This window comes from Electrophorus electricus, chromosome 1, assembly GCF_041902795.1.
Source record: "Electrophorus electricus isolate QZ-2024a chromosome 1, ASM4190279v1, whole genome shotgun sequence".
Classification (NCBI taxonomy): Eukaryota; Metazoa; Chordata; class Actinopteri; order Gymnotiformes; family Gymnotidae; genus Electrophorus; species Electrophorus electricus.
The window spans coordinates 7,553,747-7,579,444 of NC_137497.1; the positions used below are offsets into that span (position 1 = coordinate 7,553,747).

The window sequence follows — 25,698 nt, forward strand, 5'->3', positions numbered from 1 at the left end:
GGCAAAAGTGACTGACATGCCATCCGTCCTGTCAGGGGGCATGGTCATGCATCTTATTTATAATCTGAATTGTGTGTGCGGGCATACGTGGGCCGGGCCGAAGGGCCGAAAGGTGTGTGTGTGTGGGCCGAAGGTGTGTACAGTCGAGTACATTTTCAATGTGTGATGTATATGGCAGGTATGTGGCTATGAGTGTGTAGTCTGAGTTTGCGTAACTACTTACAGATTAAAAATGTTTTTAAAAAAATGATTTGGGGGCTCTTGGGTTTCTAATCAGGCTTGATTTTTGTACAGACCATACTGTACCAACATGAATATACATCAAATATGCAAATATATGAACATGCATCTGGTACTGCAGGGTTGTTAATCTCTGCTCCTGCAGGGGCAGAGTCCTGGAGAATTTAGTACTAAAACTAGCAATTAACTGATGAATTAAATGAGTGGGACAGGGAAAATCATCTCAACTGGACTCTGTCATGTGGCCTTCTGGAGTTGAGGACTAGAGTTTGACAGCACAATGGTGTGTGTGTACGTGTGTGTACGTGTGGATAGATAGATAGATAGATAGATAGATAGATAGATAGATAGATAGATAGATAGATAGATAGATAGATAGATAGATAGATAGATAGATAGATAGATAGATAGATAGATAGATAGATAGATAGATAGATAGATAGATAGATAGATTTAAATATGTGGTTGGTAAAATGTGTGTTTGTGTGTGTGTGTGTACATGTGTATAGATAGATAGATAGATTTAAATATGTGGTTGGTAAAATGTGTGTGTGTGTGTGTGTGTGTGTGTGTGTGTGTGTGTGTGTGTGTGTGTATACACGCACACACACACACATCTTTTTTTTTTTATTCTATGACAGGTCATACACAAAGCAGAAGTATGAATGATATTTCCTATGTCCCAAGCACAGAACAGGTAGGACATCTTTTTAGTAAAGTGTGAGTGTGTGTGTGTGTGTGTGTGTGTGTGTGTGTGTGTGTGTGTAAGGCCTTGTGTAATCTACGGTACACTCAGGACTGTACACACTGACATTTGCAGGCTTTATTTGGCCTGTGAGCCCCAGCTTTCTTCACGGTTGTCATGGCAATCAGAGTTCCCACTTTGATAACCTTTTACATTTCAATGTTCCGAACAAACTAACTCATCACAAAAGATGGGAATTAGAGACTGAAAGTAGTGAGGGTCTATTTTTAAACAATCACTCAATCAATCTCCTTTTGATTGGTGGAATAGAGTGATTATTTCCTTGTCCATTTCTGGCTTTACCACGTCACATAAGAGTGTGACATGTTTCCACCTTTGGGCTGACTTAAGGAAGAGTGTTTATCCACAGTGCCCTTTATAAAATCCCCCCTGAAAATACCTATAAGATACAAATCAAGCTTTCAGTTTCAGTTTCTTCCATGGCCTCCTTTTAGAAAAGAAAAGAAAAGAAACTAATAACAGTTTGCTGTTATTAAGTTAAATCACAAGTTAAATCTGAAGAAAAAGTAATTGTGTGCTTTTATTGCATATTATTTAGAGCTATTGATTGTTGCTGGCCATGAAGGATTGTCTGCTGGGTTACAGTTAGTCATCAAATCCTTTAGCATAGTTTCAGGTCACTGACTAGTGTAATCTCTAATAGGTTAATAGAGTCCCACTACTGTGCCTGAAAATCAATAAAACAAACTACCTACAAACACCAATATATATGTTGTAGTGTGTGAATATCAAAATCAAAAATCAAAATGTATTTATATAGCACTTTTTTCAACAGATGTTGTTACAAAGCAGCTTTACAAATTTCAGAGTCCAAGCACCCAGTGAGCAGCCAAGGGCGACAGTGGTGAGGAAAAACTCCCTAGAGCATGAGGAAGAAACCTTGAGAGGAACCAAGACTCAAAGGGGGGGGGCCATCCTCCTGTATATGATGATAGCAGGCAGAGCATGGAATGCCATAACTAAATAACCAAATAGCTGCCAAAGTATACTGAAACTTCTGTGCCAAGTATGGGCTGGAAGTTCCAAGATCTAAGTGGGATACACCGCTGAAGGTGGGGAAAATTACCGTGCTAAGATCCTGTTGGACTTCCAGATACAGACAGACAGGATGGTAATGTGGGAACTATACATAAATATAATATTGACGCAGTTAGTTAACACACTTCCAACTAAAATCTAGCTAGTTGAAGTCTAGCTAATCCGCCTTGCTTGGCTGGTCAGACTCCTGTTGGGAATTAGCACGTGTCGTGTTCAGTGGTCAGTCAGTCAACCCATTGTCTGCTCTCCCAGTCCCCAACAGTGAGTCCCCAACAGCGCTCCGCTTCGACTGGACTCAGATCACCCGGTTCTTGGATCACCCGGTTCTTCTCATCAGCAGTGTTCCTTCACCGGCTCTTCATGCACTGCACCATCCACGGAACACTAAGGAAATACGGATGTATTAACTAAGGAGATACATCCACTTGTCCCTGTGGGTCTGTACGTAGATAGTCTTAAGGGTTTGGAGAGCAGAACCTGATCATGGATCAGTAGTCTGGGACAACTGCTTAACATAATCCATGGTGTAGAGGACTTTTATCATTCTAAGTTCCTCCAGTGTTTATTGTTCAGGATATGGAGAGTTCTTTGTGTCTGTATGTAAACTGACAGCAAATTTACCAATGAGCAAGATGTTGTTTTATACTTGTTATTTATATGTATTTGATGTGGACTGGTGTAGTTCACCAAATTAGATGTTTTCATTTAACGCTACCATTCCGCCTCACGCATCTTCTGATATCAAAGTAATTTAAAGTTGTTTCTTTCTGTGTGGAGGATTAGGTGCTCCGCGGGCTGCTTTGAATTCTACCTCAGAAAAAAAGAAAAGGTTTAAAGAAACGAACAATAAGAATTCAAAAGATGATCTGGTTTTGTGATATTATAGCTTTATAGCATTATATAGTATTATATTATGGCATTATAGCGAAATATCTGCTGGCAGTCGAAATGACTGTGAAGCACATGAGACTAAACTTTTCTTTCCGACTGAAAAACCCTTGTGATTGGCATGTGCTCATCAGATGTTATTTTACTGCTGCAGCAGTCACAATCCTACCTAAAGCGCCTTTCCCGTGGAGATTGTTTAGATGTGATAACCTGGGAACTGAGGATTTGAAGCCAGTTCTTTCACAGTGCGCACAAGCAGTAGGATTCAACATAATTAGATGCTGTATAATTACAACGGTTCTTTAAGACAGTAATAGTTCTAAGAAGTATATTTAGCACGGGAGAATAAGTCGGTATAGAGTCCGTGTCGGTGAAGAAGGAAAAATGACATGCTCTTTTTAAAGCAATGCAAGAGCAAATTAAAGCTTAACTTCAGTTAAAGTGTCTGCAGACTCCACTTAGCCTGAAGACAGAACAATTTCTGTATCAAATTCCAATTGGCTTAATGATCATATGTACGGAAATGTCAGAGATGCAGAGCATGGAGGTCTCTTTTGATCTTTAACTACTTATGAAATTGCCCCTCATTAATGTTGAGGAGCCCTCCCACCCGCCCCGGGTAGGAAAAGGAAAGGCCGGGGTGCACTGAAAGTGTTTCATCTGAGTTTTACCATCATCTGACCTCACGCCTAGCTGACAGAACAGATGCCACTGATTCATTTTCAATATGTTGCAAAGATGACTGTTTAAAGTCATGATTTACTACAGTGATATACTAGCATTGGCCTATATATCAGGACTATAAAAGGGTTTTGTTTTCCTTCTCATTCGTAAAACGTCGCCTTGGAGATAACAACAGGACCACCGGGAGCAACAGAACGATGTGCTCAGTAGTAACTTTGACTGCCCTCAGAATAAAAGTACTTTGCGGACTCACAGGTTTGGATCAGAGTATTTGTAACCTGAGCGTTAATGTAGGTTAAACTTTCTAGCTACATGGAAGGTAAAGTCAACAGCATACTTAGGATGCTCGAAAGTTCATTAAATTATCAGACAATCTGGATATTCTAAAAACAAAACAAAGAATTCAGCACTGAGGAGGTGCAAGATAATATTGTTCTTCTAGTCTAAAGGAGCGTGCGGATCTTCTGTCCCTGCCCACATTATTTACGGAATTGGAGTTGGTGTGGATTAGAATTTGAGTTGGTTCGGATTTAAAGGGAGGCTGTGTATGCGGACCCTGCGTGCGGTCCTCCTGACGTTCCCTATCTTTGCGAAACTGCATCTGCAGTTGAAGAACAGGTTCATGAAGAAGATCCCGAGGGACGCGGAGGCCTCCAATGTGCTGGTGGGGGAGGTGGACTTCCTCCCCAGACCCTTCGTGGCATTCGTGCGGCTGGCTCAGGCCACGACGCTGGGTGGTCTCACTGAGGTCCCGGTGCCCACCAGGTACTGCCCTTGCCACACCCCACAGGGCCGCGAGGGCGTCTCTGCTTTTGTTGCTTAGCGCTAGGCTACCAACAGCATATCCAACAACAGCATGTCCAACAACAGCATGTCCAACAACAGCTTGTCCAACAACAGCATGTCCAACAACAGCATGTCCAACAACAGCTTGTCCAACAACAGCATGTCCAACAACAGCATGTCCAACAACAACAACAGTAAAATTGGATGTAAGAAACTGTGATGAAAGATTCTCCTTGATAACTATGAACCTGATTGCAGGTCATCAAGCACATTTAGGCATGTAGTTATTTGTGAAACAGAACATGAAGTGCGATCTTGTATGTTGTAACTGTATAAAAATCAAGCTTGTTTGTAAATAAACTCTGCCATTAAACCATGTTTTAAATGCACTTGTTCCACATGACAGATTCCTGTTTGTGCTTCTGGGGCCTCCTGACAAAGCCAAGTCCTACAGCGAGATCGGCCGGGCAATTGCTACACTGATGGTGGATGACGTACGTGGGAGATTAATATTCAGTTTCTATCTTTGGGGATATTTATAGCGGAGCACAAAATGAAATATGTAATCTAGATTAAAAGAAAAATAAACAAAAAAAAAATTCATCTGGACAGATAAATTGGCAAAGGGCGAAGATATGAAAAAACGAAATACAAGACAGTTTCGCGCTAAATTCCAAGGAGAAAATGGAAACCAGAATAGAAGGCAGCAGTCTCGTTTGCAAGGGTGGTAATCTAAGTGTCTGGATATCAGGAGAAGCTGAAGGAGCATTTAAAACAATGTGTAACAGATCCACTCCTGTCAGGGTTAGCAAGTCTGGTTTGGTACTGCAGTATCAGAGGTGTTTGAAAAAAAAAAACCCCATCCTGCATTAGCATAGCTAGAATAGACCTTTTAAGAGTTAGATACAGTCACAGGATATGGTGAAAGAGAGTGAGAAGGAATAAGATATAACTGACTCCACCGAGTGTGAAGGCTTCCGCTCACCCCGCTGGTCTTGCCTCCAGCTTTTCAGCGACGTGGCCTACAAGGCCAGGGACCGAGACGACCTGATCGCGGGTATCGATGAATTCTTGGACGAAGTGATCGTACTCCCACCTGGCGAGTGGGACCCCAACATCCGCATCGAGCCCCCCAAGAAAGTGCCCTCGGCAGAGCAAAGGTACGGCGAGAGCTTCCTTAATGTTTCTGCCCACGTTTTCAATTAAGGCAAACCTAAAAGGCTTCAAAATGCTTACAGCCTGAACAATGACATTTTATAAGCCCGGTAGGTCGGGTTTGTTTATCCCTGACATGTGTTTCTGGACCATTTGCTTGGGCTTGAGTTTCGTAGGGGAATGATTTCCCGATTGCTACCAGACTGCAATGACTAATTAATACAAAAAAAACCAGGCTGGCCATTAGCGGTCATCTATCGGCCCTCTTGAGTCCTGCGGAGTTTTTTTTTCAGCTGGGCTCCAACCTGCCTTCCCTGAGCAGGAAGTCGGCGTTCTCCCTGAACGAGCTTGGTCAGACCAACTGCGTGCCGGGCACCGGCGGCGCGGACAAGGAGATGCCCATGCCGCATGAGCTTGGCGAGGAGCTCCTGCACACCGGCAGGCGAGTACCCACAATGCCCCAGCAGCCATTAGCCGGAAGGTTGGGGTTAGGGGTGGGGAAGGGTGGGTGTGTTTATTGGCCTTTCATTTCCGCTGAGCAGCTGGACAGTTTGAAAAATGCTTCACTTGGCAGTGTGAGGTCTACTTTCAGAGTTTGTGTTCCCTGTGAGAAACTGCGAGGACGCGCCGATTCAGAGTATCTGGATCGGAAGTTAGCTGCGGTGAGGAATAAGGTGGTTAAAAGGACATGCAATCCTCAGTGACGAGCTGAGGAAGGGAGGAAGGATGGAGCGTCCTGCAAGGCACTTGAACAGCCTGTTAGTGCAGCAGCCAATAGCCAATACAGAACACAGCTGCACTTTCATAACCCTCCAGATCAATCTACCAGTCTCTCTCTTTACCTCCCTGTCTCTCCCTGTCTCTCTTTACCCGTCTCTCTCCACCTCTCTCTCTCTACCTGTCTCTCGCTACCTCTTTCAATCTCGCTTTCTCATTCTCCAAATTCAGTTCAGTTCAATTCAAAAGCCTTTATCCACATGTCAATATTCATTTGCAATATTTGCCAGACCAGTATTTGCCAGACCAGTATTTGCCAGACCAGTATTTGCCAGAACAGTAAATGGCATGAACGAAAAATTGAAGTCATGGTGAGAGAAGTAAGCATGTGAAAAGAAAGGAATAAGGAGAAGAGGGAAAAATAATACATAGTTACAATAATACATAAAGACGTTTACAATTACAAACATCAAGGCGTTTCCATCTCTGGCTTTTAATGTGAGATGTGCAGAAGTTCAATAATGCATGGCCCTCTGTGTGTGTGTGTGTGTGTGTGTGTGTGTGTGTGTGTGTCTCTGTGGTGCAGGTTTTGTGGCGGCCTCCTCCTGGACATCAAGCGGAAGCTGCCCTGGTACTTCAGCGACTTCTACCAGGGCTTCCACATCCAATCACTCTCAGCTGTGCTCTTCATCTACATGGGCTGCGTCACCAATGCCATCACCTTCGGGGGCCTCCTTGGGGATGCCACGGACAACTACCAGGCACGTTCCGGGACAGCGCGCCTCGGGCCTGCTGACGTTCTCGTTTGGCTTTCCTTTCTTCTGGTTTTGTCTTTCTCTCCAGCTCTCCATGTGGTTCTGCAGCTGTCTGCTTCTGTTTGGAGAGCAGGATGAAAGCAACAAAGCAATCTCTGTCTCTGCCTCTTGTCCTCCACCCCCAAACCCCCACTCCCGCCCTTCAGGGGGTGATGGAGAGTTTCCTGGGCACGGCCCTGGCCGGCGCCGTCTTCTGTCTGCTTGGCGGCCAACCCCTCATCATCCTCAGCTCCACAGGGCCCATCCTCATCTTCGAGAAGCTGCTCTACGACTTCAGCAAGTGAGGGAGTTGCCAGCGCTGGGCGCCACCCCTTTTGTCTTTGCAAACTGGACTCCACCCCTTCCTCCTTCCCTAGCTGAGCCCCGCCCCTTCTGTATTTCCATAGCAGAGCCCCGCCCCTTTCACCCAGCTGCATTTGGCTTCCCCTGCCCGAGTCGCACGGTTTAGTTGGATGCACAGCAGGTGTACTGGGTGGTGTCTCATCACTATGCTGATTTCCTAATCAACTTAATCAGTAATAAAACAACCAACAACGACTGGACGAATGCTCATTTAACCGGATTTTCCTCATCAGAGCTGTTTTCTCTGGTTCTTTATTTAAGCTCCAGTTCAGTCAGTTCGCTTCTACACTTTATGGAAATGCATCCGTAAAGTTCACCAGATTCATGCTTTAAATGCTGTCATTCTAAAGATATTAATAACCGTCTTTGGGCAGGTGCATTGTTTTAGTTACCAGAATGATCTGAGAAGTTCAGAACAAGAGCAGACATATCCCACCACCCCCCTCTGCCAGGAGCAGTGCCCTCGACTACATGGAGCTCCGTCTGTGGGTGGGCATGCACGCCTGCTTACAGTGCCTCGTCCTGGTAGCCGCCGACGCGAGCTGCGTCATCAGGTACGTGACGCGCTTCACGGAGGAGGGCTTCTCAAGCCTCATCTCCCTCATCTTCATCTCCGACGCTGTCAAGAAGATGGCTGCCACCTTCCGCTCCTACCCCATCGACGCAGCCTTCAGCCCTGAGCGCATCGCCGCCTACAAGTGTGAGTGCGTCGCGCCTGACTCGGGTGAGTGCGTTTTCAGATCAACTCCGCCTCCCTGACCCCGTCCCGCTGTCAAATTTATTCAATTATGTTTATTTAGTTATTATTCGTGCGCATAACATGCATAACGATCATAATGTTAGTGATAAACAAATTAGTAAAGCATGTGTAATAAAAAAGCATACCAGGTCTGAAATGTATGGAATGATTAATATCTCATAAAATGTAGGACTTTAATATGAAATTATGAGTAAAATACAACATCTTGTAATTATGACGTAACAACATATCTCAGTTAGTCCCTAAATGAGGTACTCTCTCTCTTATAATTATGATCCAGTATCTCATTATTATGCGATACTAACTGGGGATTTTGACTGGCTAAGTACTGAGAGTGGAGGAGACTGGCTTCCCTGTGACACGTCGGTTCCGTCTGGAGTTGCCCTGCATGAACGTGACGCTATCGTCGGTCTCGGGCACCTCGCTGTGGTTTTGTTCTCTGTTTCCACGTGTTTCCGTCCTTGCTTTAGTTACTGAACAGAGATTAGTTTAACCCACTGTGGCTAGAGAACCACCCCTGGTGATACAGATACTGGATACACAGCAAAAAAGCAAAGTAAATGGTACTGACTTTTTTCTTTAGTGGTGGACGCCTTTCCAAAACCGCTACTTTTTCACTTTAAGGAGCACTCTTTAGGGAACACTCTTTACGGAGCTTTCTTTAGGGAGCTTTCTGTAGGGAGCACTCTTTAGGGAACACTCTTTAGGGAGCTTTCTTTAGGGAACACTCTTTAGGGAGCTTTCTTTAGGGAACACTCTTTAGGGAGATTTCTTTAGGGAGCACTCTTTAGGGAACACTCTTTATGGAGCTTTCTTTAAAGAACACTCTTTAGGGAGCTTTCTTTAGGGAACACTCTTTAGGGAGCTTTCTTTAGGGAACACTCTTTAGGGAGCTTTCTTTAGGGAGCACTCTTTAGGGAACACTATGGAGCTTTCTTTAAAGAACACTCTTTAGGGAGCTTTCTTTAGGGAACACTCTTTAGGGAGCTTTCTTTAGGGAACACTCTTTAGGGAGCTTTCTTTAGGGAGCACTCTTTAGGGAACACTCTTTATGGAGCTTTCTTTAGGGAACACTCTTTAGGGAGCTTTCTTTGGGGAACACTCTTTAGGGAGCGTTCTTTAGGGAACACTCTTTAGCGAGCTTTCTGTAGGGAGCACTCTTTAGGGAACACTCTTTTGGGAGCTTTCTTTAGGGAACACTCTTTAGGGAGCTTTCTTTGGGGAACACTCTTTAGGGAGCGTTCTTTAGGGAACACTCTTTAGCGAGCTTTCTGTAGGGAGCACTCTTTAGGGAACACTCTTTAGGGAGCTTTCTTTAGGGAACACTCTTTAGGGAGCGATGTCAGAGAGGTACTGATAAATAATCTGCATTATCTGCACTGAATATTTAATTGCTTTTTTGCGCAGCACTATAGCAGTATGGCTGTATCTGTGGATATGAGAAGCAGCTGAGGACACATGAATACTGGGACTGATTTGTGTTTTGTTTCATTTTGTTGTGCACATCCCACATGGCTGCGGTTATACGTACGTGAATGCCAGCCAGTAGAAGGTAGAATACCAAGCAAAACGAATCTTAGCATTTTCATACATATATATATATTTATTTATTTATTTATTCAGAGAGCGAAAGAGAGTCGGAGTTGTAGTAAAGTACGCATAGTAGAGTAGAGCTGTGCAAGCAAAGTGTTTTTATAGTTATATATATATACACACACACACACACACACACACACACACAGATAGATTCCCGAGTCTGAATCCCACAATTAAAATTCGCAGGTTGTAATTTCCATCTGGAAGCCATCTGTTGTCTAGTGCCGTGATCCTAGCGCCGTGATCCGGCGACGAATTGCAATTTCCCCCTTGATGGCTTGTATCGCTGTCTCCACCATCTCCTCACTGTGTCCTCAGAGGCAGCAGCGGTCTTCTCAGGTGCGGTTCCAGCGTCGGATAACACTTCTGATATCTCTCGCGTAAGTGCGCCTGCCAACCCCACATTTGGTTTTGCCTTTAGATTGGGCCTTGTTGGAATTAAGGGGGTTCGAACCCCGCTGTCGTCTTGACCCGCATGTTCGAGTGTCTCGTTTATATTCATGTGGGACTTTTCTCGAGAGGAGGGGTGTTATGATGGAAAGTGGATTCAATCTTTTGCGGCCTGCATGGTGTGGGTGTTTTTGTTTTGTTTTGGCCATCCACTGTTGCTTTTGCTTTCTCTCCCTCCTTATCATTTGTGAACCATATGCCCTTTGCATCCCTTTGCTCTCCTCTCCCTTCTCCGGATTTCTCTCCTCCGTCTCCCTCGCTCGACCCCCCGCGCGTCTCTGCGTCTCAGACGAATTTAACAGCTCTGGACTGGAGCCAGCTGGGTAAGAGTGAGTGTGTGAAGTACGGCGGCTCTCTGGTGGGGAACTCCTGCGGCTACGTCCCTGACCTGGCGCTCCTGTCCTTCATCCTGTTCTTCGGGACCTACTCCACGACCGTCTCACTGAAGAAGTTCAAGTTTACACGCTACTTCCCCACTAAGGTATGGGGAGGGAGAGAGAGAGGGAGCGAGCGAGGGAGGAGCGTGGAAGAGAGAGATAATATGTCCTCGAGAGGTTCCCGCATGTGATGTGAATCCAAATATGCTATGCTCTTACATCTGTGCACACACGCACAAACTGTCTTTTTAAATCCATCATCCTGGTCATCTGTCTTGGGCGTGGACACCTAAAGAGGCCGTTTAAATAAAAAGGGCAAACTGAGGATGGCCTCAAACATATTCCTAAACCATCGCTGATGGTGGTGCTGAAGGATCCTGCCTGTTTTATATATATTGTATATACATTTTTGCAGTCTGACTCCACATGCTGCCATTAGGGTAAAACAGTTCTTAAACTGCGGGTCAGGATCCAGCGTCACGCTCTGACGTTTCTTACACGTTGGACTCCAGACAAGGAAGAATCACTGGAGGATGTTTTTCCTTCGTCTTTATCTGAAAAGATTTCATATTTTTATTTCATGGGTGTGTGTGTGTGTAGGTGCGGAAGCTTATCAGTGACTTCTCCATTTTCATGTCCATCGTGACGTTTGTGGGTCTGGACATGGCAATGGGTCTGAAAACACCCAAACTCATTGTGCCCACTGAGTTCAAGGTAAAGGGCCAACACGTATACACACGTGCACACACGCACACACACCCCTCATATTCCTTCCTGCACTTTCCAGTCTGTTTCCATGTGTTCTCTATACTACAATTGTATAGGAACCATTTATTTTTTTTAAAAAACATCATATTATCTTAGGGCGCATTCGAAGCACAATTCTTGAAAATTTGTGCTATTTGCACCAACAGTGCAGACACTTTCTCCGCTCCTTCTACAGTTACTGTTACGAACGTTCTTGCGCTGGTTGTCAACCCGCAAGTCTGTGATATGTCGGATTGCTCTGTGTAGCCGACCCGTCCAGACCGAGGCTGGCTCGTCATGCCCTTCGGGAAGAACCCGTGGTGGGTGTCCCTGGCCAGCTTCGCCCCCGCCCTGCTCGTCACCATCCTCGTCTTCATGGACCAGCAGATCAGTGCCGTCATCGTCAACCGGAAGGAAAACAAGCTCAAGGTGCCGCACCCTGCAGCCGCGCAGAAGTGCACGAGATGGTCTACGTGAAAACGATATTTTGAGCTTACAGACTTGAGTTTGTACATGGTAGAATCTCCAACAATTAATGAAGTGATATTGGGGGGGGGGGGGCATTCACAATGCCTGAGAAATTGATTAGCAAGAAATTAGCAAGAGGCAAACAAAGAAGCAGGTGTGATCAATAATGGGTTAATGAGGGGGGCGTGCCAACACGAGGACCGAGCATGTGGTAAGCTGTCAAATCGCAAAATAATAACACAAGCATGTGGTGTGCCATGCCACATGATCTAGGTTGCATGGGAGTGTGCCATTGCATCCAAATTTGGTCATTAATCTTTTCAGAAACGATTGGCTCCGTTCAAGGGAAAACAATATCTACATTTTTTTCTCCCTGTAGTATTAAAGTTCTTTCAGACTACAGGCTATATTTGTCAGTCCTGAGACAGAAACATTAAACATTTGGTCTCAGAGCTACGGATTACTCTCGGCCACAGCTCTGATTCTGACCTGGACGTGATCCTCCTCCACCCCCCCACTGTTCTTTCCTTGTTCTCGAACAGAAAGGGTGCGGGTACCACCTGGACCTGTTCTGGGTGGGTGTGCTTCTGGCTCTCTGCTCTCTGGTGGGCCTGCCTTGGTACGTGGCTGCCACCGTCATCTCCATCGCCCACATTGACTCCCTCAGGATGGAGAGCGAGTCGAGCGCCCCGGGCGAGCAGCCACAGTTCCTGGGCGTGAGGTGGGTGCCACGACGCCACTCGTCCCCAGCGTGTTTGCTTTGTGGTTTAGTTCAGTGGTTTGTTTAGACATTTCCACATGCAATACTAATACATTCCACATGTATGTATTAGTATTTCAGTAGTTTTTCAGAAATAATTGGATATTGCTTAATACAAACTAAGGGACAATAATAGCTCTTAGCATTTAGCAGAGTCCTATTTAGTAGACTTAGTATTCAGTAGAGTAGTATTTAGTAGACTTAGTATTTAGTAAAGTAGTATTTAGTACTTAGTATTTAGTAGAGTAGTATTCAGTAGAGTAGTATTTGATAGACATAGTATTTAGTAAATTAGTATTCAGTAGAGTAGTATTTAGTTGATTAGTATTCAGTAGAGCAGTATTTGGTAGACATAGTATTTAGTAGATTAGTATTTAGTAGAGTAGCATTTTGTAGACTTAGTATTTAGGATTATATCATGTAGGCTAATGATCACTTAACATTTTTGGAAATTTCTGGAGCTTCCGTTTTACTTACTAAATAAACTCAAGGTATTTTGGTGCAGCAGTTCCATGTCATCCTGTGTGTCCGCTCCGTCCACATCCGCAACTCCGTCTCTCTCCATCCCACAGGGAGCAGCGAATGACCGGCATCCTGGTCTTTGTGTTAACCGGAACCTCCATCTTCCTGGCCCCCGTTCTGCAGGTATAGGCACTGCCTGGTTGCCCCGCCCCCTCCCATCAAGGTTCTGCTAGCAACAAAGGCTTACGAGGCAAGGATGTGGGTGGACTCAAAAGTAGATTATTTTGAACAGATCTGAAAAAAAGGTTGTTAAACGTAAGTCTCTCGAATATACTCTCGTTTCCGGGCTGAGCCTTCAGAGTCCCAGAGCCAATGAGCAATCGGCTTCAAATGGTTACAGGATAAGGAGCTTCTGGGTAAACAGGAAATGTCGATTCTTGTTGTGGCCCTCCCTCAGTTATCTGTTCAGGCTCAACAAACCATGATTGGCAGAGCAGTGGGTTTGCTTGCATAGTGACAGTAGAAAGTTTAACCAACAGTCAAAATTTCACTTCACAAAATTTTGTGACATGTATACTAGTTCTACAGGTCAGGTCAGTCTTCAAAACCACACTAACTGAGATTATTTTAAATGGCACTATAATTTGTATCAGCCAATCAGATATTTGCCCTATATCTTATCTCAGGCACAGACCGAATGCTCTGTGTGTGTGTGTGTTTTTGGTGGTGTTTTTTGTACTGTGTTTTCTCCAGTTGATCCCCATGCCGGTGCTCTATGGCGTCTTCTTCTACATGGGTGTGGCCTCTCTCAGCGGCATCCAGGTGAGAGGCGCCACCCAGCTTGTTTTTTTGCACTTAAATCCAAGATTAAAGTGAGATACTTATGGTTTTTGTGGTGCAGAATCAATGGGCCAACATTTTGTGCTGCTACAGCTGGTGTGTGTGTGTGTGTGTGTGTGTGTAGAGTGGATTTTCTGTCTGGTGAGCTGATCAGTCTGGGACTGGTATTATGGGTGTTTGGGGACTTGCAGGACAGCCATAAGGACTGTGAACTGAGGCTGTGTGGAATGTAGCACTGTGGAGTGAGGTGCTATGGTGTAGGGCACTATGGAGCGAAGCACTGTGGAGTGAGGCGGTGTGGTGTAGAGTACCGTGGAGTGAGGGAGCATGGAGTGAGGCACTGTGAAGTGAGGTCCTATGGGTCCACACTGGAGTCAGTGTCAAGCACCTTTAAATTAATTAATTAATTAATGTTTTTTGTTTGTTTGTTTGTTTTTTAATGTAATTAATCAATTTTCAGGTGGTCATTGCTGGCTGATGGCAAATTAAAAGCTGTTATGATTGACTGACTTTCTTAGGACAATCACGTGACCATATCCACCACAGAACTGATGAATATATGATTTACTTACTATATATTGAAGTTCAGAAAGAATACAAACGCATTCAAATCCATGTGGCTCCAATATCTGAATACGTATCAGAGAAAAAGTGTCTGCCGTGCCAGTTTTGAGCACCGAGATTCGTAACGTTCGTCAGCCACTGAAATTCGTTCAGTCACCAGTGGAAGTGTGCAATGGCTCAAGACTAGTGTGCGCCATTCAGCATGTCAACCCCGTCCCGTCAGCTCTGCCACTCTCCACGACGACAGCGCTTTTCTTCCCCCCGCAGTTCTGGGACAGGGTCAAGCTGTTCCTCATGCCGGCGAAGCACCAGCCGGATCACGACTACCTGCGCCACGTGCCCCTCCGCCGGGTCCACCTCTTCACACTCCTGCAGATCACCTGCCTGGCTGCGCTCTGGGCCCTCAAGTCCACCGTTCTCGCCATCATCTTCCCCGTCATGGTATGGAGAAGATGGCCAAGCTCTGCTGGCACGCTTCGTTTATTTCCTTTTTCTTTGTTTCATTTAAGTCACTATGTTACACGGGGTCGCGGCGTGTTGCGTGCGTTGCAGATCCTCGGCCTGATGCTAGTGCGAAAGCTGCTGGACGCGGCGTTTTCGCAGCACGACCTGGCTTGGCTCGACGACTTGCTGCCCTGGCCGAAGCGGACGAGGAGTAACCGCCGTAACTGCGGCGGCGGGAAGGACGGCGACATGGACGGCGTAAGGACCGCTCGTGTGTCTCTCGCAAGGGTGGCTTCGGAGGGGCCTATCTAGTATATATGGTTCACGAAGGGTGTGCGTTCATTCCAGATTTCTGTGTCATCTGTCTTAAAAGACGCAAACACACACAGACACACACACACACACACCTCTGTGCGCAAAATCTCATCTGCATCTAGTATACCGTTCAGAATTATTCCATTATTAATGGATTTTTAAATGTTTGCCCAAGAATGTCTGTGCATTATGTGGTGCTGCCTCCCCCTACTGGTCGTTGCTTGTACTGCATGTAGTCCCAGCGCACACACCCACTTACTTCACATTACCAAATGTGATGCCTAATAAATAAAATAACGAACTTACTTTACAGGGAAGAGCATAAACGTCCGTTAAATTGAAGCCCTATATGAAAACTTCACCCAGAACCAATCCTCCGAGCAGTGGCTGGTTTTAGAGTCGTTGATGACCCTCTCATTCCTCATCCTGCTGCAGGAAAAGCGCCTGTGGTGGTCTGGTTGTGACCCGGGAGCGGCGGATCTGGGCTACAGGTACCATGTGCTCAAACTGCCTGTCCTCTGCCTATTGTTGCCGGTATTCCTGCCTGCCTGGCTGCACACACCACGCACACACTCTCACTCGCATGTACTTGCATACAGACAAGCCTGTGCACATGTACCTACACTCTGACATGTGGGATCAAACATGTACACACACACACACACACATACACACACACACACACACATCTGAATAACAGCCATTAAGCTACATGAAAAGGACTTCTAACAAAAAGACAGTATGCTTATTTCAGCATTTGTTACATTGTATATTTTTAATAATATTATTGCACAAAAAGTGGTTTATTGTCTTTTCCAGGGGCTTTGAAGCAATGTACTCAACTGTTATGTGTAACCACTTGCAACCGTTATTTGCAATATGTTTGGTTCCCTTTGCATTTATACTTTTGCCAATATGCAGCATTAACTGGGCCAACACAGGGATCTGTGGGGTTCTGGGGATGAGCACTTATATGACAACCCTCATTATCAATCAGCGATGCTGCAAAACCAGTTATTTGCAAAATCAGACACAAAGAACAATTCTAGGATCGAGTAAACAGACCACTGCTGCTTGTTTAGGAACCTTTGGTTTGATTGTTTGTTTTTGCAAAAACTGGGCCTTGGGTTGTTTCTTTCTCCTTTCGTGTGTGTATGCATTCCTCACGTCCAGTCCCGAAGACCCACCAGCCGAGTTGCGTTTTTGCCCAGTCCCTCACACGCCTGAACCAAGCTGATAAGAACACCGGCTACGCGGTGCAGATTGGTCTGGGCAAAGCCCACATTCTGCTGGTAGGTCCTGAGCACCAGGGCTGAGGAACCCTGCAGTGTAACGTTGCCTGCTTGCTCTGTGCACATTTAGAGCTGGATTTTCAGATGTATCCATCCCGTAGTGGTTTGTCACATTTCCCTTCCCCTCCTCCCCCTTAGAGCACTTCAGCTTTGCCCCTGAGCCAGACCTGCACCTGTAGCTTTATTCAAATCCTCCCACCCTTTGTAACGTGCTGTTTGAAAGCCGCTGGCTGTGATATCCTCAGTGCTTTTAAATGTGCATAGACTACATGACACTGTGCCCTTATGGCTTCTAGCTATTTAAAGCCAAGCTTCAGTTCCGCTCCAGTAATTCGTTTTTTGTTTTGTTTTTAAATCACGCACCCAGGGCTGGATTGAGCAGTTTTGTTTGGGTTTTTTTGCCTTGAAAACCAACTAAGGGCTGCGCCATGCTATAACTCGCAGAATACGCGTCCATCGCCTCTAATCAAAGTAGCATCGATCCAGGATAGTTATTAGGCCTGGGAGCAGATCTATCGGCCTGGCTGGGTGCCGAAACTCTCGCGCTCTTCCAGTGTACGAGATCCGGCCTACCTCAACCTGCCTTTCGTGACCCTTCCTTCCCAGTTCTTCCTCCATGGGTTGAGGCCCCTAGTTCCAGTTTCACTTTTCTGGGGGCGGGATGTCAGGCTTTCTTGCTTTCACTTTGGCTTACAGAGTCGGAGAAGAGGGAGACGTCTGGAGCGCGACACCCACCCCTGTCCTGCAAAGGAGGGGTCACGCCTCTGGCCCTCGGCCTTCGGATGTCCCCTCCATCGCGTCACCTCTCCCCCCTCCTCTTTCTCGCACCGGTAACGGGACCTTGGCGTCCCGCGGCATCACCCTACACCTTAAGATCTCGTGCCCTCCGTCGCCGGGGGCAGAGGCAGGTGGCATCCAGCTCGCTCTGCCTCAGGTCAAGATCGAGATAGAGTCCGAGGACGACGACACGGATGCGGAGCTGAGGGACCGGGAATGCGAACGGGGCAACGAGATGACCCTCTGACCGCACTCACCTCTTACACGCGTTTTGATCTTAATAAAACACGACTCAGGTTTTCTCTGAACAGGATTTCAAGTGATTTCTGGGAACCAGTGTGTTTGGCTTTGCAGTTTTTTTTTAACTGGGGAACCTGACAACATTGAATGAATACAAGAACTATTTCTCAGCGACTTAATGGTTGTAATATGAAACATGGAACTACTTAATGTGTGCTTGCATGCTACAAACCTTCATTGTCCTTTGTATTAAGACCCAAATCAAACCTTTAAAAAATTCAATGAAATTGGTGAAGAAAAATTTAGGTCCAGAGGAGATGTAAACTGGGGTTGAAGCATTGTGTTCTTTTGTTCCCTGAATGTATTTTAGGTCAATGCCTTTATATTGAAATGTATGTAGAATCTACACCTTTAAAAAAAATGTACTAACTTTATTAGCTAGAAAAAAAATGTTATTGCAGAGAACTGTGGAGTATCACTTTTTCCCTAAGACATCTGGGAAAAGGGACACTGCGTGAAGCCGGAGCTTTCCTGTGAAGGACATTTTGTGCCTGTGCACCACACACAGCCTTGCAGCTGGCTCCTTCCAGCTCCTCGCGTGGCTTAAACGAACCAGAGGAATAGGAACATCGGAAAGGAGACGTGGCTTTAAAAATAACACCCCCGTTCCTTGACTTTACAACAGTTGGAATGGCAGAAAAGGGAAACATCGGGTTTGTGTGAGGAGTGGCGAGGCTGGTTTGTCTCCAGCTGTGTGTGGAGGGGTCGGCGGTGTCGTAAAAGTGACCTAAAAAGGAGCGACACGTTCTCGCCACATGGGTCCCCATTACAGGAAATGAGCAAGACATCTTATATATACATATATAAAATCAGCATTATTATACTTTATTATGCTTAGATGTAGACACCGCACATTATCAGTATTACAACGATGTATTTATTCTCTGCTGGTAGTACATCTGAAATAAATAGTCGCTTTATCACATGGTCAGTTTCAGCGTCTTTTCCTTGACCGACTTGTGATATCCTGGTACAAAAGCAGAAAGGTCCGGGGGCCGCAGATCCGCGTCCTCCTCGAGTTCCGGGGAGGTGCGCCGTCGCAAAGAGTTCACGTCAAGGCGCACGTGCCCTCCTGGCCGGGCTCGGCCGTGAAGCCGCCCCCGTGGCCGGGGGCAGGCCGCAGGCGGGGCCGGGCATCGCACATGGGACAAAGGTGGTTGCGCTGGCACGATGCCCGCATCCACACGACAAGGTTCCAGCGGCAGCCCGCCAAGACGGGCAACGCGCCGTGCATGTGCTGCCCGCGGTGCATCAGCGCCCGCGTCACCTGATGCTCCACCTCCACGCACTCCGTCTCGCACAGGGGCACCTGGGACACGGGAACACGCCGAAGAGGTGAGCGCCCAGTTGCCCTCGAACATTACATAGAACTTGTGCAAAGTTGCTTTGAGATGTTCCTAAAAGCACTATATAAGTAAACTTAGATTATTAACACTCCTCTGAAATAGTAAGTCATGTTTCAGAGTTTATTAGTGGTGTGTTGGCCATTTTGTAGCATCTTTGTAAAGTTTACTAAAATGAATGAACATAACTGAAAACACAGACCCCCGAAATGAACTTTAGAGTACAAATATTTGATTGGTTGAAACTGAAATCAAATATTTGTACTCAAAGATTTTCGTTTTCAGTGCTGTTTAATAAAGGCTGCACTGTACTGCATGCAGTTTATTAATAACAATAAATTCATTAATAACTTAAATCCACTTGGACTTGGTCCACTTGGATCCCCGGCCAGTCCAATTTCTTGTCTTAACACCAGCAACACTACATGAGTGGACCGTACAGCATCATAGACTTAGCCCTGCCCCTGGGGCCGGGCTTAACCTTGGCCCCTCCCATTTGGGCCCTCTCACCACACCTGTCTCATGTCCCCGAAGTAGAGGTTCCCGCCGGTGAAGTCCTTGCCCAGCGAGACGTTGAGCGTCACCTCGGCATTGTCATAGTGGTAGCTGAGCTCCACGTCCTCGTGCACAGCATACTTCACGGCGAAAGCTTTGTGGCTGTCCAGCCAGCGCCCCCCGCAATCTGGGTAAAGCAGCGCGCTCAGGGGCCGCAGGTACTCCTCCCTTAGCGGGCCAACCAGGCCCTCATCCAGGCCCAGTTCATCCAGCAGGACCTGGGGGGGTGAGCATATTTGGCCTCAGATCCCAGAGGGATCAAAATACAACGTTTGGTTGTGCAGGGCTGAAACAGTAGCAGAACTGCTAGTTATAATAGCAATCAGCTTTAAGCATCGTGTAGGTGAATTAAACGGGATTACGTGCGATCGGCAGTAGGAATGATAGACCGTAAACACGACTGGCTACCCCGTAGTTGTTCATAGTGTTTGGTCTGCCTTTGGGAGCGTCGGATTGTTCAAAATGTTCCAGCTCTTCTACCAAATCCCTGCAGAAATCCTTGGTGAAGACTGGAAAACGGTACACCCTGGGAGCTACACACACACACACACACACACACACACACACTTACTTATGAAGAGCTTAGTTTTGTGTGGACATGTAATAATCCTTTAGCCCTGAACTGATGCAAAGCTCTCAACCAATTCTCCTACTCAATTTTAGCAAGCATTTTATGTAACTGTTATAAACAGTAGAAGGATGTCATACCTGCCTCTGTGGTGAGGAGAGCCAAGAGTCCCTTTTCATTGGCGCCATCCATGTGACAGTATTTCACTATTTCTAAAAACTCAGGGGCCAAGTGTGACTCCTACGGGAACATGCGATGAGCATTTTCTTAACATAGCCTGCGGCGTGTCAATAAACACAGTACCGACATAAGTGTAAACTACTGAGTTTCTACAGCCTAACATTTCTATCAAGCCTTAATTGATTACGACTCCAACATCACACGAAACACTGCTGACTGTCCGTCTTGGATTAGTGTTCACCTGTAAGCGGTAGACGTTCTCATGCAGGGGTTTATACGTTTCTTTTATCGTCGCTCGCCGTTCCGCCGATTGGACCGCAATATTCTTGCGTCTCTCGACCTCCGCCTGGACCTATGAGCGTTAATGTCTGTTACACGCACCTGTCAACTGCTGGTCTTTTTATTATTATTATTATTATTATTATTATTATTATTATTATTATTATTATTATTATTATCTTCATTTGGTTAGAAGATAGGAAGAAAGAAGATTTATTGTCCGAAACGCACTCACTTTCTCCAGAACAGTGTGGAGCTGCGGACCAGTGGTGCAACCCTGAGACCTGAGGATCTGGAAAGGGGGACGCGACAATATCCGAAATATTAAGTCTATTACAACAGTGCTAAACATACACACAACACAGCTTTACCTGTATTGCTGTCGGCTCACCACTTACGTGTTGGTAGTCCTTCCTAAACTGATCTTCTGAAACAAATCGAACATGGAGTTTGTATTCTTCAATAAAAATGTTATCGGTGTAATAACATTCACAGGCACAGAACTTCTGCATCGCGTCTTTTATCTTTATAACTTGTGCTATTTGGACAGGGGCACTCGACACACAAACGTCAAATGTTAAAGCTTTCCTTATTATTCTATCAGATGCGATAGTACGTGAAACTTATTTTTGTTCATCTTAATAAACTCAGGTAAGGAATTCTTCACCGGATGTCGTTTTGTTTTGGTCTAACGACTAATGTGTCCGGAAGGAAACACACCCAGAGCAGCGTTCAGAAATACGAGTGTTATCGGCCGAAAGTAAAGCTCCAGAATTTAAAGGCAACTGCGAGAAGACAGACAGACCCTGGATCTGCTGCTAATCAGTATTTTTGTGAAAGCTGATACGTTTTCTTCTGTTTCCCCACGCGTGTTCGTTTGTTTCCCGGTCCGTCAGCCGACGTCATGTCTCGGCTGCTGGTTGCTGCACCGACAATGTTTGCTTCGCTATTTTAAAGATTCAGCATGGCTTAGGTCAGCCCACGAAACGTAACGGCACCGCACAAAGGTCCCTCGGCTTCTTGGTTTTGCCTGTGATGGTCGGACTTTCTGTATCGCCGCAGAATGCTGAGCGTGGACTCGCTGTCGGTCGCCGAGGAGGAGGTCGTCGAGTCGAGCTCCAGCCGGCTGGGGGACATATACGCGTTTGTGGCCGAAGGCAGCTACCCGCAGGCCATGAACCCCATCCGCAAAAAAAACCTGAAACGATATGCGCAAAAATTCATGCTCGACGGTGAGTGCGTGCTGCAGTCGACCGCCAGTCGGGTCCGTTCGGTTACCCGATTAACGTCTCAAATTTCTGGCTCTTTTTGCATGGTCTTTTATTTTAGATACTTGACGACCGGCTTCGACTTTATAAAAGGAGGGATAAGCTGTTTAATTTTAGAACGGAAACTCCTCATATCATACCTCTATTTTATTCTTTCCCGTTTACATTGTATTGTGCAACCCTCCTCGCTTGTAGACGGCCGGCTGTACTACGTGGGTCCGAAGAAGGAGGAGAAGCGTGAAGTGGTGATCGAAGCTGAGCGCAAGAGGCAGATCTTTTTGGAGTGTCATTTCAACGACACTGGCCATCACCTGGGCCAGAAGAAAACGGTTCACCGCATCCAGAGTAAATACTACTGGCTTGGGATCGTCAAGGACGTGGTGGATTGGGTTGGTGTTTCCGTCTAAGTCAGAGGCGAGGGTTGACTATCCAGTGCAGTGGGTCAGATTTACACCCCTCTGTCTCTGTGCCTTCATCCCGTTTAGATCAAGGTGTGCGAGACGTGTCAGCACACAGAACGCAATAAAAACATGACACGGACGGTGCGTCCCATGAAGGTTGATGGGCCATGGGAGATTGTGGCGGTTGAAATAATGGGTAAGAGTGAATGTTCGTCGCTTTGGTTCAGCCACAGCAATCAGAGAGCTGGAAAACTGGAATGGAATGAATTACTTTAGTCTGTATTTGAAACCAGGTCCGTTTCCAGGCAGTGCGCACGGGGGGAACACGCACATTGTCATCGTCACAGATTATTATAGTAAGTGGGTGGAAGTGTTTCCCGTCCAAAAGAAAGATTCCCTTTGTGTGGCAAGATGCATTTCCTCATCTATTTACAGGTACACAAAAAAACCCCGTTCATTTGCGCTTATAATCGTAGACATTTGCTTTCTCATAAGAGATTTCGTACATCAGCAAATCCACTTATTCAACCAGACACATATTTTCCAGGTATGGGTCAGCAAAGACTATATTTTGCTCTCAAAGTGCTGACTTCTGTGAGGAGGTAAAATCAGTTTCCCTAATGATACGTTCTTAATACTTTTGTCTTTTAGGGGAATTTGATAAGTGTACAATTACAGACTGTAGTCCGTGCACAGTTTATCACCCACCCTCTACCCTGTTCATCAGTGACCACGAGATCTGACCACAAGATTACTGCTAACCGTGTATTATTATCGGTGGCAAACCAGTCACTGCAAAAACTATCTTAGAAGTCAAAACATCTTAAATCTAGTGTAAATGTCTAGCATTTCTCATTTTGTTGTAAGAAATGTATAGAAATAAAGACCTTATTTCTAGATGTTTTTAATTTGTATAAGTAAGTGTATTGCTTACAAGAGTCTCAAAATGAGACTTTTTAGATTATTTATTATTATTTTAGATTATTACAGTAGATTTCAGATGCTTTCACTTTCTAAGATATAATTTTTTGCTGTGCTCTCAGCACAGCATGAACACTGTCATAGTAAGGGTAGAGGTAGGTTAATCAAAACTGTGCACGGTAACAGACGGGCTGTAGATGTCGAGCAGTATACGTACAAGGTGTTTCTGATGAAGTGGCCCCTGAGCGTAACCTCGCGGTGTGGCATTTTAGGTGACTAAACACCTCCATGAGCGGTGGAACGTCAGCCAGAAGGTGTCGGCAGCAGAGCCGCCACAGAGAAACGCTCTCTACGACCACGGCAGTGCCCTGCTGAGAGATGCCATCAAGCAGCTGGTGGCGGAGAGGCAGGTGGAGTGGGCAGACTTCCTGGAGCAGGTCGTAGCCCTGTTCCGCACGGCTGTCAACCCCGCCACCAAGTTTACGCCATACTTCCTAATGTTCAACAGGAAAGCAAGCGTGCCCGGAGAGGTAGGATCAGTCAGCGCGGTCAGAGAGCTGAAACTTGCAAACTAACTAACTAAGAACATCTCATCCAAACACACACACACACACACATTCACCAGTTTGGTACAGCAGGACCTTTGAAGTGTTGATTGGAGATCATGGCAAACTGTTTTTTTTTATATAAATATGTAACTTGTAGTTCTTTGGTTGTATTTTCAATTTTTCCTTCAAAGATGGTTGAGAATAGTACATTTCTGGTGTCCGTTTCATGGTTTTTAAAACAAGATCTAATCAAATTGCTCCAGGTCAAAACTGCTCTTGAATCACACGGCCAATTGTGCAGTCTCTAATTCTGATTGGATGCTGATTACGCCAAGCGTTCACACTTCGAAATGATGACGTGGGCTTTTCATCCGTTGCCATCTCTCTGACGTGTCTAGATGAAGCTGGACCTGCTGAGCTATGAGCAGAGGCCAGGTGGCTACACCCTCAGTGAGGAAGCCGACAGCTTCTTCCTCTCCACTCTGCAGGAGCACCAAAGTCAGCTGAAACAAACAGTGAGTTTTTTTTTACCTGAAAGTCTTCCATCTTCCAATCTCAAGAGAAGTTAAGTCATGCAGAAAGACAAACACCGTAAGCCCACCAGTCATTCTACCAAAGAATGGTTAATGACGAAGAAAGTGAATGTTTTGGAAAGGCTGCCGATTGTCCTGACCTTAATCCAGTAGAAATGTTGTGGAAGGACCTGAAGCGAGCCGTTCATGTGAGTAAACTTCTCAGCATCCCTGGACTGAAACTGTTCTGTACGGAGGACTGGGCTAAAATTCCCCCAATCCGATGTGCAATGTGATCAGTAGTTACAGGAAACGTTGAGTTCCTTTTATTTCTGCACAAGGGGGTCACACCAGATACAGAAAGCAAAGGTTTACCTGTTTTTATCACTCAGATATGTAACACTGGTTGGTTTTCCAGCATTCCCTTAAAAAGCAGCTATGAATTTTTGCATTGTATTTTCTAAGGTTATTCATCTTATTTTTAGGTGTTTTCCAACATGAACGCTGCCTATAAACAGGAGAAGAAGAGCGCCAAACGTCGGAGCAGGAACATCAGCTCCATAACTCTCACCGTCACCGAGCCCTTGTGCCCCCCGGACGAGTGTCCCTCACCAAAGAAGCTGCGAGACGGCCTGTTCCTGACATTCCCCGTGGAGACGGTGCTTGGCACAGTACAGGCTGCCCCGGAGGATAGGAAGAACGGGCTGGAATACCCACTGCACTGAGGACTTTTCCTTTCAGAGCAAATTGACACCTGCAGCAGTGTGGAGGTGCCCCCCAGAGGCTGCATGCAGTATAGCACAGCCTGCACTTGAGTTGGGAAGAGACCAGGACCACGGACAGTATGCAGTATTCTGACTTGGGCGCAGAGCACAGTGGATGCTGGACAGAGTCGTTGGCACTGTTGCCATTTTTGAGAAATGAAAAAGCACACATCCTGACCGGGGGGTTGGGGTGTCAAATTCTGTACAGGGTTTAACATAAATTGACTTTGAGTCTGGTTGAGTTTGTCTTAAGAGCAAATAAATTTTAAGATGGGTGTGATAGTGGTGGTTTCTGGGAAATGTAGTGTTTCTGATATGTGGCATCACAGTGCTCTTACTGCTTCTGTGCTTTTTTGGAAAATCAGCCGTGCTTAATGGCTAGATTACCTGTAAGATCTGTTAAGATCGTTTAAAATACAGGAAATACAAGAAATGTTATAATTGGCATTTGAAAACAGTCTATTACTTTTCTGTTTTTTGAACGTAATATGATTCAGAACTGTAAGGAAGATATTTATGACTAACATTTATCTCATTCAGTACGTATTGACTGATTTAATGCTGCATATGATAAATTTATCCAGACTCTGACTGGAATCTAAACCTCTGGGGTTTTTCCATTTCTACACTAGTTCTTCTACTTCCTAGAACCCGTTTTCCTCATACAAGTTGTCTGAGAAGAGACACTTTGAATTGTGTCTACCGTTAATAAACACCAACATATCAACACTGATTGTTTGTAATACGTTTCTTGCTTAATCTTGTTTTTAATCAGC

The 25,698-nt window shown here is 45.6% G+C and overlaps 3 protein-coding genes across 4 annotated transcripts in view; 2 read left to right on the plus strand and 1 right to left on the minus strand.

The window, feature by feature from the left end:
• Positions 1–18,282, plus strand: part of slc4a5a (solute carrier family 4 member 5a) — a 34,444-nt gene extending 16,162 nt beyond the window's left edge. The window contains exons 7-25 of the mRNA XM_081710962.1: positions 882–937; positions 4,224–4,381; positions 4,809–4,896; positions 5,408–5,562; positions 5,880–5,999; positions 6,861–7,035; positions 7,236–7,369; positions 7,884–8,155; positions 10,106–10,167; positions 10,527–10,718; positions 11,215–11,328; positions 11,629–11,790; positions 12,372–12,550; positions 13,162–13,234; positions 13,805–13,873; positions 14,723–14,896; positions 15,008–15,157; positions 15,650–15,705; positions 17,203–18,282. Of these exons, the coding sequence (XP_081567088.1) occupies positions 882–937; positions 4,224–4,381; positions 4,809–4,896; positions 5,408–5,562; positions 5,880–5,999; positions 6,861–7,035; positions 7,236–7,369; positions 7,884–8,155; positions 10,106–10,167; positions 10,527–10,718; positions 11,215–11,328; positions 11,629–11,790; positions 12,372–12,550; positions 13,162–13,234; positions 13,805–13,873; positions 14,723–14,896; positions 15,008–15,157; positions 15,650–15,705; positions 17,203–17,530 (2,717 nt within the window). The 3' untranslated portion in view covers positions 17,531–18,282. The remainder of the gene's footprint in view (positions 1–881; positions 938–4,223; positions 4,382–4,808; positions 4,897–5,407; positions 5,563–5,879; positions 6,000–6,860; positions 7,036–7,235; positions 7,370–7,883; positions 8,156–10,105; positions 10,168–10,526; positions 10,719–11,214; positions 11,329–11,628; positions 11,791–12,371; positions 12,551–13,161; positions 13,235–13,804; positions 13,874–14,722; positions 14,897–15,007; positions 15,158–15,649; positions 15,706–17,202) is intronic.
• A 105-nt stretch (positions 18,283–18,387) lies between these two features.
• ogfod2 (2-oxoglutarate and iron-dependent oxygenase domain containing 2) lies at positions 18,388–21,256 on the minus strand. The gene is made up of 7 exons (XM_035526071.2): positions 20,907–21,256; positions 20,744–20,800; positions 20,471–20,581; positions 20,190–20,289; positions 19,890–20,014; positions 19,442–19,699; positions 18,388–18,892 (listed from the first exon to the last, which is right to left on the minus strand). Exons 1-7 carry the CDS (start codon positions 21,018–21,020, stop codon positions 18,632–18,634), a joined length of 1,026 nt encoding a protein of 341 aa, XP_035381964.1. The 5' UTR covers positions 21,021–21,256; the 3' UTR covers positions 18,388–18,631.
• Positions 21,257–21,571: 315 nt separating this feature from the next.
• On the plus strand, positions 21,572–25,655 carry LOC118241357 (gypsy retrotransposon integrase-like protein 1). Of its 2 annotated transcripts, none has more exons than XM_035526069.2 (8): positions 21,572–21,740; positions 21,972–22,165; positions 22,262–22,373; positions 22,471–22,612; positions 22,725–22,779; positions 23,371–23,628; positions 24,045–24,161; positions 24,644–25,655. In XM_035526069.2, exons 1-8 carry the CDS (start codon positions 21,572–21,574, stop codon positions 24,881–24,883), a joined length of 1,287 nt encoding a protein of 428 aa, XP_035381962.2. In that variant the 3' UTR covers positions 24,884–25,655. The 2 variants fall into 2 exon arrangements, with proteins under 2 accessions (XP_035381962.2, XP_035381963.2); XM_035526070.2 differs by having other exon boundaries at positions 22,483–22,612.
• The last annotated feature ends 43 nt before the right edge of the window (positions 25,656–25,698 follow it).

Bases quoted from the DNA above. Each gene is read 5' to 3' on its own strand.
- ogfod2 (XM_035526071.2), bottom strand. From the start codon at position 21,020: ATGCAGAAGTTCTGTGCCTGTGAATGTTATTACACCGATAACATTTTT. The intron at 20,801-20,906 runs GTAAGTGGTGAG...CCCCCTTTCCAG, and splicing joins TTAGGAAGGACTACCAACAC to ATCCTCAGGTCTCAGGGTTG. The intron at 20,015-20,189 runs GTATGACATCCT...GTGTGTGTGTAG, and splicing joins TCTCCTCACCACAGAGGCAG to CTCCCAGGGTGTACCGTTTT.
- LOC118241357 (XM_035526069.2), top strand. From the start codon at position 21,572: ATGCTGAGCGTGGACTCGCTGTCGGTCGCCGAGGAGGAGGTCGTCGAG. The intron at 22,374-22,470 runs GTAAGAGTGAAT...ATTTGAAACCAG, and splicing joins TGTGGCGGTTGAAATAATGG to GTCCGTTTCCAGGCAGTGCG. The intron at 22,613-22,724 runs GTACACAAAAAA...CATATTTTCCAG, and splicing joins ATTTCCTCATCTATTTACAG to GTATGGGTCAGCAAAGACTA.